The following is a 12,231-nucleotide window of genomic DNA, read 5'->3' as shown; positions in this document are numbered from 1 at the left end:
TATTTGGTGGTGACGGGCTCGAACCCCGGTCTAATCAAGAAGCGTATGCTACGCACTGCTGCTCCTTCCCACCTGGCTACGGAGGCGCCTGAGAAGGGTGACATGTGTAATTACAGACCAGTTAGTTTAACTTCTGTTCCGGGTAAAATAATGGAGTCACTGGTTAAAGATGCATTGCAGGATCATCTAGACAAGACTGCAGCAATAATTCAGACACAGCATAGGTTTGTTAAGAGAAAGTCTTGTCTGACAAATTTGATTGGTTATTATGATGCGTTTACAAAGGAACTGGATGCAAAAAATAATTTTGATATCATATACTTGGATTTCAGGAAAGCTTTTGACACTGTTGCGCATGGAAGTCTCTGTACAAATTGGAGCACAATGGTATTAAGGGTAAGTTGCTACAAGGGATAAAAGGATAATTGAGTGGGAGAAGACAGAGGGTGATAATCAATGGGTGCTGCTCTTCGTGGACTAATGTTATTAGTGGAGTCCCACAGGGTTCGGTGTTGGGTCCACTGTTGTTTTGTATATTTATCAACGATATTGATGAAGGTATATCAGGCTTAGTATCGAAGTTTGCAGATGTTACAAAGTTTGGCAGGGTTGTAATGGCAGTGTGTTACTGCAACAGGATCTAAAAAATTTGGGCAGATGGACTGAGAAGTGGCAACTGAAGTTTAACATTGAAAAATGCAAAGTACTGCATATGGGTAGAAGTAACCCCAGAGAAACGTACCAACTGTGTGGTACTACACTTAAGGAGGTAGGAAATGAAAAAGACCTGGGAGTAATTGTGCAGTCAGATATGAAGTTTTCTGAGCAATGCAGACAGGCTGCCAGAGCAGGTCATGGGGTGTTGTCAATGATACAGCAGGGAAAAGGAGGTGATTGTCCCTCTGTATAAGGCAGTGGTCAGGCCACGCATTGAGTACTGCATGCAGGTCTGGAGGCCTCATTTTAGATTTGCTCAAGCAAATCTACAAGGATGTAAATTTGCTTGAGCGTGTACAGAGAAGGGCAACAAGATTGGTGAGAGGAATGAAGGGATCCTCTTACCAGGAGAGGCTTAAGTTCTGCAAATTGCAGCAGCTGGAGACTAGGCACCTGCGAGGTGATCTGATTGAGGTGAACACAATTAAAATGAAATTAAATCAAATGAACACAATAAAAAATCAATTTAATGCGATTAAAAATTAACTCAAAAAATTAATTTAACAAATTGATTTTTAATTGTGTTCACATTTGATTTTTAATTATTGTTAATTATTTCTTACTGTATTGTAAAATTTTTGATTTTTTAATTGTTTTCGTTTTAATTTCTGGAGAGTATCATATGGAAGTGTTCTACGTATCATACTGAGGTAAACTTCTCTTATTCTTTTACAAAAAGGCAGGCAATATACCTAGTGATATTGGATAAAGGGTACCCACCTGAGGAGAGACTAAATATGTGGGCTATAAAGCTTGGCAACAAGGTACCTTAAAGGGATCTTATTGAGGTTTATAAGGAGAATGTAAAAATGAGCAACGGTAAAATTTCAAACTAATGATGCTGAAACACTGGGGTATAAATTTAACCTAGGAGCATAAAAATAATAGTATTAGTGGTGGCAAATGATGCAAGAAAGCAAGCTTATATAGCATCAGCCCAAAAAAAAAAAAAAAAAAAAAACATTTCCTGTATCACCTCTCCATCCCCTATGACAGATTGTCTAGTTCTGCCTTGAATTTATTTCGAACTACCTACTTTTACAACACCAGGCGGAAGTTTGTTCAGCTACCCACTGACTGAAGACTAATAATTGAAGATAAAAAAACAAACAGTAACAAACTGGAAGTTGCTTTAATCAATGGAATAACTTGCATCTGGGTTGTTGAGGATGATGACTTGGGAAAATTAAAGGTTCATGGACTTGCTGCATGGAGGAAAAGGGTAAAAACATAGGTAGAAAAAAATTTTTTGGCCGGCACAGCAAAAGCCTGTGACTTCTGTGTGGTGTTGGTGTATGGATAAAAACAATACTTTTAGTAAATTAATAACAAAAAATAGACTCAAAGTTTTAAATAGCATAAAGCTTAATGAGTGGTACTCACCTTAGATAATCTGCTGTGTTACGTAGAATAGGATGGAAGAATAATTTTGAGGCTTAAGTAGTTTAAAATAATATAGAATAAATTAAGATTATGAATGTGTGAACACTGAATTAAAATATGCTCAAGGAAGTAGAAGTGCACAACTTCATCTCTGGTTGTCATTGAAGAATTAATTTAAACTTTAAAAATATTAAAGATATTTAAAAATATAAAATATATGAGACCAGTGAAGCCAAAAATCATGAACGACCGACTTTCGTATTAATGTCATCAGTTGGCAATACTAAAGTGAGAAGAAAACACGTGTTTTAAAGACTTCTAAGTTCCCATGATGCACTTTGTAACATGTGGGAATCTCAAGTGCATGAGATTCCAGACTGGGAAGAGGTTGGTGGTTAGTTTCGTATTTATGATGTTAAGTTTAGTATTACGGCAGCACCATTCTATAATGAGAGCTTCGTATTGAAAGATTTTGTAACTGGATTTTAATTTTGCAATTGTGATGGCCGAATCAACTAAGGGGTTATGGTTGTAAGAATGTATGTGTTGTGTGAGTTCAGTACTAGATTGACTAGTCCTAAAGATGTTATAATGGTAGTAAGCTCGTGTGTTGGAAGTTTTTGTGGAACCGTACTTTGTGGTGGTGCTCCCGATGTAGCATGCATTGCAACCTTGTTGACACTTAATTAAATATACAATACTGTTCATGTCATTTATTGGGTATTTGTGTGTTTCTTTATATGTATTAAACAGTGACCCTAACTTATTGTATGAAGAAAATATAAGTGTGATATCAGTGCCTGCAAATAATTGGCGGAATTGTCTAGCGAGACTACTGTGATAGGGAAGAATGACGCGAGTGTTCCTTTTTATGTTGTGTTTGGATAAGCTAGTGACATTATTCTTTGCAACAGAAATTATGTGTTGGATTAATTGAAATGGGTATTTCCTGGTCATGAACTTTTTTGTGATATATTGTAATTCGGCAGATAAATCATCTTGTGAAGAACTGTACTTTATAGCGTTGTGAATTTGATTATAAAGGACGGCCTTTTTTGTACTAAGTGGGTGATGTGATTTGAAATGTAAATATTTCCCTGTGTGTGTGTGTGTGTGTGTGTGTGTGTGTGTGTGTGTGTGTGTGTGTGTGTGTGTGTGTTTCCTGTAAATCCTAGTTCGGTGCCTGTTTTATATATTGTGAGGTTAAGGAAATTGATTTTGTTGTCAACTTCTGTTTCAAGTGTGTATTTTAATCTGTCATGTATTGTGTTGAATTTAATAAAGAGATTACCAATTGTAATTCTGTCTCCTATTAGAAGTATATCATCTGCATAACGCATATAAAGTTTAATCCCTGAAGGGTAAGGTTGTAGTACTTGGTTTTCGATAGTTGCTAAATAAATCTCTGATAAGGGGGCTGAAATTCCTAGTCCCATGGGGAGGCCAAATATTTGTTCGAATATTTGGTTTTGAAACTGAAAGTGTCAAGCTTCAAGTAAAAACAAAGTAAGTTCTAAGATATTATTAATGGAAAGGGAGGTGCGGTTGGCTAAATTGTTGTCAATCATTAGAAATTCGCATAAAGCTTGTAGTGTGAAAGGCAAATGTACATTTGTATATAAAGAGACTACATCAATTTCAAACAGTACATTAAGACATTCTATAACTTATCTAAGTGTCAAAAAATAGACTTAAAAAAAACAAGCCACTTAATATGCACAGTGATTGAACAGAATATTTCCTTACTACATCAGGGAGTGGTGGGGGAGTGTAAAATTGCCATATTACCCATTCATTCCTCCAATCAGTGCACTCTCACAAAAAAAATGATTTATAGAACCTTAACTGATAATAGTATATATATGAAATGTGGAAAAAAAAAATCATTTAAATTTCCATTGGTCCACTTTTAATTAAATTTGTAATGGCTTGATGAAACTTTTATAAGGGCCAAACAAAATTTTATGAAAATCCACTGAGTGGGAGTAGAATTATTACAGACAGACAGATAGACACATGTTGAAGCAAAATCTGGAAATAAGATCAAAAGCAAGAAATGCATGAACAGTGAAGTGCCAAAGAAACAGATAGATGTGTGGAAATTTACCTTCAACCAGAGAGAAACTGATTGTTAGAACAAATGTCAATCTACAGCTACAGAAGTGAATGGTTTAAGTAAATCTGGAGTAGCTGCTTTTTTTTTTTTTTTTTTGCTAATGGCATAGGCTTGCTTCCTTGCATCATTCTGCCACTAATAATACTTAATATGATGAGAGTTTGAATAACAATAGCTGTTGGCCATAAATAGGGGTTACCAACAAGAGATGAACATTACAGTATGATTATCAATGAATCATCCACTCATATTATAGCAAAAGTTTGACTGACATGGGGGGAGGGAAGTTATGGCAAAGTTTCAAAACAGCCTATGGCAACTGCCTTTCAAACTTTAGAAAAGTTTTATAATAATCAAAACAAATAAAGGTTTAAAAAGCATTTTTCATTAATCCCTGGATGTTATTATAGCAGAGTTCAACCATATATAGATTTTAAACAATTTTTACAATTGCCATTATTTTTAAATGTTTCTGCAATTAAATTTTCTGAACCATTCCACAATTTAAAATGTTTCTAAAATATTATACAACACTCATGTTTTTCATATTTGGATAAATGAATGCTTTAAAAATAATATTTCCTAAACTAGTAATTCATTAGTAATTCAATTATTATGGATAAATGATGAATTTAAAGATTTAAGCTGAGTTAGAAACGATGAAGCAATCCTGCCTCGTGAAAATAGCAACTTATTGCTGTAAATTTTCCAACAAACATTTACAAATTATTATAAAAAAAAAAAACTGATCTTACACTAAAAAGACTATAATTTTTTGCTTCACCATTCATTAGTGCTCTTCTTTCATCAGTCTGCTCCTAGAAATAAAAAAAAAACAAAAAAAACACAAAGTATTAATCTCATAAGAGTTTTTAAAATTTATTTCACAAAAACTAGTATTTGGATGAAAAAGTACAGGCATACCTTGGTTAACGTTACCTCTGATAACGAAGCTTCGATATAACGAAGTCCGCAATTTCAAGCCCCATTTAACATAAAAAAAATATTCGAGTTTAATCACCTGAAATCTAAACAAACTGAAGAAATTACGGAAACCTTTTGGGCTTCTCGTGGTTGGTTCGAGAAATTTAAAAAACGGGCCAGGATTCATAGTGTAAAATTAACAGGAGAAGCTGCAAATAAGTTTCCAGAAAAACTAAAGGAAATAATTGAACGTGAAAATTTTCCACCAAATTTGGTGTTCAGTGTTGACGAAAGCGGTTTGTTCTGGAAACGGCTACCAACAAAAAGCTTCATTTCTATTGAAGAAAAATCAGCTGCTGGGTTCAAAGCAGCCAAAGACCGTTTAACGTTACTCTTTGGATCAAATGCCTCTGGCGATTATAAATTAAAATTGTTATTAGTTTACCATTCAGAAAATCCGAGGGCGTTAAAAGGTAACATAAAAATGAATTTACTTGTAATATGGAAAGCAAATAGAAAAGCGTGGGTTACCAAGGAGTTATTTACTGATTGGTTTGTTAACCACTTTTGTCCTGAAGTAAAACAGTATTGTCAAAAAAACAACTTTGAAGAAAAAGCTCTTTTGTTGTTAGACAATGCTCCGGGACTGATCTTAACACGTTGGACACATGCATTCCTGTCAAAGTTGTGTTTCTTCCAGCAAACACAACTTCCTTGATTCAACCATTGGATCAGGGAGTAACAGCATCATTTAAAGCTTATTATCTGCGTCGAACATTAAGCAATTTGACTGAACTAGAGGATAAAGAGGAAATGACAGTTAAAACTTTTTGGAAAAACTACACCATTAAAAACGCAATTGAAAACATTGATAGTTCTTGGAAAGAAATCACTAAGAAATGCTTAAATGGAGTTTGGCGAAAAATATGGCCAGAAGTTGTACTAGAAGAAGAAAATAACATCCAAGAAATTAGAAATGAAGTTATCCAGATGGCTCAATCAATAGGTTTCGAAAATGTCGATGAAGAGGATGTTAGAAATTTATTGAATGCAGAAGATGATGGTTTTTCAGTGGAAGATTTAGAAAACCTTGTTAGCAACGAAGACAAAGATAATGAAGACGAAGTTAAAGAAGTTCCTGCCGAAAAAGTGTTAACAACCAAAGATTTAAAAAGGTGCTTAAATGACATTGAAAACGTTTTAAATTTTTTTTAGTGAAAATGATCCTGATTTAGGAAGAAGTTTTATTGTTAAGCGATCAGTGTTAAATGCAATAACTCCGTATAGGCAATTGTTAAATGAAAGAGAAAAAGAGCATAAGCAATCAACTTTAGACTCATATTTTAAAATGTGATTTCAGTTTGTATGTAAGTTGACTGTTTATTTAATAAAACTTTTCTTTGTTCGAAAAAAAAGCTTTTCATTTTCTTTACGTTGGAACATATCCCTATTCTGGCCATAGTATTTTTACCTCTGAAAACGAAGTTTTGCTTAACGAAGTAATTTCGTGGAACGCATCCTATTCATTATTCGAGGTATGCCTGTAGTTAAAATCTTATTAAAATAATTTGATTAATTATCACATTATTAGTAATTAAGATCTTGAATAAAATACAACTGTATGATCGTACTAGAAAAAAAAATTCTTGGCACAATTTTATTAATAAATGAAATTTATTGATATAATTTGTTAATTTTATTAATTACTTTTTAAATACATTTTAAAAAATTAGTGGCACATTTAAAAGTTTTAAAAAATTAAATCTTTTAAATTCCCAACTTTTATTCTTTCTTGTGCAGTTACATAAAATTAACAAACATTAGTTTGTTAATTTTAACAGCACATATTAAAACTTATTTTAACAGCACGTGTTAAATTAAGTGAAGCATAGTCCGGAAAAATTTGCACACATACTATAACATTTCAGCTGTTGCACTACAGCCTTTGAATAATAGGAACAAATATGTGAAATCAGTGGTGCATGTGAAGGGAAAATGTTTCCTTCACAAGTAAATATACTACATTTAAAAATTGCTGCACACAATGCTTGGTGTTTTTGTTTTAATAATTCAAGTATTTACTTCCTGTGAGGTGTCATACAAATTGCATATTACCTGAATTATTGTATAAATCAAACATTTTAAGGTTTTCTTAAGTAGGTTCCTCAGTGACAACAGATTTAAACATACATTACAATAACTTGAAAACTGAAAGCACATACTGAGGCTATGTGAGGTACAAGTCAAAAGTTCCCAGAATGGTTCAACAGTAAAGAGTAGGCTGATGTTATTTCTGTATTACAGGTTGGGATTATTCCCATAAAAGTAGTTCTTTGGAATTAATACCAAGAGTCCAATATTTCTGTCAATACTGAAAGCATCTTTGGAACTTCAGTTCTGTCATGATCTCATAAATATCACAAAATCTCTATCTTTGAACTGTATTTCCCTCTTTAGGAATAAAAAGTCATCACATGTGGGGAGAGGTCAGGGGAGTACAGACGGAGGGGAATCACAGCTAAGTTGTTCTTGGTCACAAGCTGCTACACAGCCAAATCTACAAAGTACATTAAAAAAAAAGTTCCCAGAATTTTACTATAAAAGTTTACTGAGTGAACAGTTAGGCTTGCTAACCTTATCACCTTCAAAGTATCCTCCTTCTGCATGCATGCATGCATGGGTGGGTGAACGTGCACACACATACACTTGCTCCAAGGAATGCTCCAGTATTTTCTTTGGTGCCATTCACTGTAGTGAAATGACAACCCCCCGAAGCTCCATTTTCAGTTTAGAGAATATGCCAGAAGTCAGACATTGAAGGTCGAGGGAGGCTACTAAATGACTAATCTTTTTTGCAGCCAAGAACTGCTGAACTACCATAGCCATGTGACTGGGTGCATTGTCATGGTGCAGGATCCAGCCATCTTTCAGGTCATCTTTGCCTCACATTCTCATGCAAACAAGTCAAACCTCAATGTGGTAAGTAACAGTAATGCTTCTCCCCTAGTCACAAATTTGTGGTGTACTACGTCCTCACTGTTGGAAAAAATGATCAGCATGAATTTGATGTTGGATTTTGTTGCACAAGACTTCCTGGGCTGCGGGGACAGTTTCTTGTACCATTCAGATGACTCCACCTTGGTCCTGGGGTCTTAGGCAAAAACGCGAACTCTCATACCCAGTAACCACCTTTCTTAAGAAGCGTGGATCCTGTATAAATTTTTCAAACAAATCACCTGTGATGGCTTTCCTGCAGTCCATTTGATTGTCAGATAGCAAGCATGGAACAAACTTTACACACACACACACACACACACACACACACACACACACACACACACACACACACACACACACACACACACACCCCTAAATCTTGCATCTCAACAACAATCTTTTGCCTATCATTTTGCATGAGTTCCCTTCATTTTTGTGACATTTTTGTCATTTTGTGACATCAATGGGCGATCATTGTGAAGTTTCATCTGCATGTGTAGAGACTCTCATCATACTCTTCAAAATATTCTGGTCTGTACATTACCCTCACTCTCACTATACCTTTGCTTCCTACTAACTCACACTACACAGATTCTACGTTGGCAGATGTAACTTCCAACTCAGCAAAAGCTCTTTTCACATTCAGGCTGCTTTTGATAAAAATGACATCACCACCCCTTCTACCTTCCCTAAATAAGTTATCATTTAGCCAGTGAGTCACTGATCACTGGAACAGGTTGCTTTTACGGGTAATTGAAGCTGACAGTTTGAATAAATTCAAAGGTCAAATGAATAGTTACCTATGTGAGGAAAGAAGCAAATAATTTGCATTTTCTTATCTACTTTTTTTTTTCCTTCTGGCCAGTGCAGCAGAAGCCTCTGGCTTCCTTCCACTGTATGGATATTACTGTTACTAAATACATTATACATATAGTGGAACTACTCACACCCAATTTCCAAATGGCACCACATTTCTGTTAGTGGTATTATGTCATTATTAGTTGTGCTAACCAGGAATTCAGCCATTTTGATCACTACAAACATCGATGTTGAAGATGGTTTGGTCAATGGAGTGATTGAAACTTTACAGCCATTGAGATGGAAGAAACAGAAATCAAAAGCTTGTGGTTATATTTCGAAAGCAAGAACGTTGCCATGGTGGTCAACCATGGCCACCTTTAGGTGTTCATAGGTGTTCATAGGACCTAGATACCATTCATTCCAAGGCCTCGTTATATTATAATACACAAAATGCTCCAAACGTTAATTCTATTTTTTTGTTTTTAAAGAAATTTAAAAGCATTTCTATAAATTTGTTACGGAAGTTATTTATACAATACTTAGTCTAGCACTAACTTATTTACAATATAAACTTTGATAATGTTAATGATTTTACTGAGAGAAAAAGTTGAAAATAGAATTTATCTCAGAAGTCTGTATATAAATATTAGTTTGTACAATTTAATTACTGAATTCTTTTTTGATGTGAATAACATCTATGCTGGAGGTACCCTATGGCACTCAGGCTGTCATGAAAAGTAAAATGTCTAACCACTGTCATATCTCTGAAACTAATGGACAATAGTATAAACAATTTATATTTATTTTGTCGGGTATATAATGCCATCGATGAATATGCAAGAAAAAATTAGAAATTGATAGTTAATATAATTTTTTTCGAAAAAACTAAAAAGTTTACATTTTGGTCATTTGCCGTTGCGCCTTGGTTACTTTCACTCGCAATAACTTCTAAACTATGATAGATAGACATAAACAGTAAGTGACAAAATTGTTCAGTAAGAAACGTAGTTTTTATATCTATAAATAGTATTGATGTAGCTCTTATGGTTCCCGAGTAATAGTGATGCAAAGTTGAGAGTTGAAAAATTTGAGCATTTTCAAGTTTGTTATCGCAATATCTTGAAAACTATAAATGTTAGACAAAAACAGCAAGCAACAAAACTGTTGCATTTTGAAAGCTCTACAAGGATATAATAACTAGATTTCAAATCAGGTTTTTAGTTTGAGAGTTGAACAACTCGTTGAAGTAACTATGTTCAGTTACTTCGCATTTGAAAAGCAGTACAGTTGTTTTATTTAGTTAAGTTGTGATGATGCCGAAAGTTACATCAACTAAACGTGTTCAAAGATTTCGACAAAATCACAAATCTAACGTTGAAAAGCAAGCACCAAAGTCAGCGGCAGAATGCAAGAAAGAGTCATAAGCATAAACGCGAGAAAGATCAATTAGAGGCAGATGTGCAGCCATCAACGTCAAAAAGAACAGAGCAATCAGCAAATGAAGATCGTTAAAAGTGTTATATGTTAGCTTCAAAAGAATTTGAAAGAACGTTTTTGAACAACTCGTTCGAATATGCAGTGTTTGTGACAGACTGTGGTTTCAGAATGATTTGAGATTACCAAAGCCAAACCATATACAATTTCTTGAAGATGAATTTCCAGCGGAGAACGTGGCACAGTTTATGCTTTGCAATACATGCTTCACAAGCTTAGAATCGGGAAATGTACCGTCACTATCCAAGTCCAACATCTTCATATATCATCCATTTCCATCGAATTTACCACCGCTTGATTGTATAAGCGAACGGTTGGTTTCGGTTAGATTGCCATTCATGCAGATTCGACATTTGCAATATGAAACTGGCAGTTATGGTATTGTTGGACAAGTCATAAATGTTCCAGTAGACTTGAATAATATAGTTAAAGAGTTGCCTCATGCTTTAGACGATGATTATGCATTCAACATTCACATCAAGAAGCATTTGATTCATAAATCGACTTACTTGCAAGGATATATGAGAAAAGAAATGGTTAATTCAAGGCTAAGGTAATTAATTAATACTCCTCTGTACAAACACTATAACATCACAGTCGATTGGCAGTTGCTTGCTACAGTTTCATCAAGAGTTACCAATAGCGAACAAGTAGACAATGTAGAGAAGGTCACGTTGTCTGAAAGTGACATTGAATTACTTATGGTACAGCAACTCACTTTACTTTGGAATGAAGACAAATATCTTGCAATTGCTCCTGGGCAACACAATCAACCGTTATCAAGCATTGGAAGGAAACACCACCATCGATTACTTCACCGGTTACAAGAGTCATGAACATGAACAGTTGACTAGTACGTGAACAAAACTCCATCAAATGAGCGTAGCAGAGGCTGGAGGTTTGCCATATGTATTGCATCTATCAACTGGAAAACCTTACATGATCACTACAAACATCGATGTTGAAGATGGTTTGGTCAATGGAGTGATTGAAACTTTACAGCCGTTGAGATGGAAGAAACAGAAATCAAAAGCTTATGGTTATATTTCGAAAGCAAGAATGTTGGAACTAAGAGTCTTCTCAAGTCTTGCCTGCACATATTGTCGCATCGTGGCATATTAAAATCTGGCTGGACTCCAATTACGAGATGTTCCGCCACAGTATATTTCAAAAGCAAAATGCTTAAATGCAAAAGAATCCAATTTCCTTTGGTTGAAGCTTGTGCCGTGACGGTTCTTAAATCTCAGGGTGGAACTTTCAAAGAAATCTTATTTGATTACAATAAGAGTCTCAAACAGCAACTGGTATATGTTGCATTGTTGAGAGTTAGAAGCATCAATGGCCTGTACATCTGAAATCAGAAAGACGACTTTACATTCTACCACGCTCACAGTTGTAACGCACCTAAGATGCAAGATCTTCGAACTGAATTGAAACTTTTGAATAACCATAATTTGGAAACACTCCCTACAACCGCATTACAATTTTGGGATCAAGTTGCTTTGTTGAGTTTCAGAATGGTATTGTTAAATAAACAGAGTTTGAAACTTCATAGCAAAGACATTGCGACCAATCCAATTCTCATGGAATCGAATGAATATCTTGGCATTAAATGAAACTTGGCTTGAAAATGTTGATGTTCGAGAATACAAATGTATCACACAATTCAAAAGACCTTCTGTGCAATCTGGTGGTGTTGCGACATACGATAAAGTTGAATCGGCAATGTGTATGCCACATATTCTCATTACCGTGGATGCAGACTCACTACGGCAAATGACTGGTACAAATAATTGTGG

The 12,231-nt window shown here is 34.8% G+C and overlaps 1 protein-coding gene across 6 annotated transcripts in view; it reads right to left on the bottom strand.

Moving 5' to 3' along the window:
• Positions 1 to 12,231, bottom strand: part of fzr (fizzy and cell division cycle 20 related) — a 155,895-nt gene that overhangs the window by 60,015 nt on the left and 83,649 nt on the right. For all 6 annotated transcript variants that reach the window (XM_090374457.1, XM_090374453.1, XM_090374456.1 and 3 more), the window contains one exon: positions 4,972 to 5,034. In XM_090374457.1, the coding sequence (XP_090230583.1) occupies positions 4,972 to 5,034 (63 nt within the window). The remainder of the gene's footprint in view (positions 1 to 4,971; positions 5,035 to 12,231) is intronic.

Source organism: Mastigoproctus giganteus, chromosome 5 (assembly GCF_048544385.1).
Source record: "Mastigoproctus giganteus isolate SK-2022 chromosome 5, ASM4854438v1, whole genome shotgun sequence".
NCBI lineage: Eukaryota > Metazoa > Arthropoda > Arachnida > Uropygi > Thelyphonidae > Mastigoproctus > Mastigoproctus giganteus.
The sequence above is the reverse complement of the archived record's forward strand: the minus strand, read 5'-3'. Positions and strand labels throughout refer to the sequence as shown.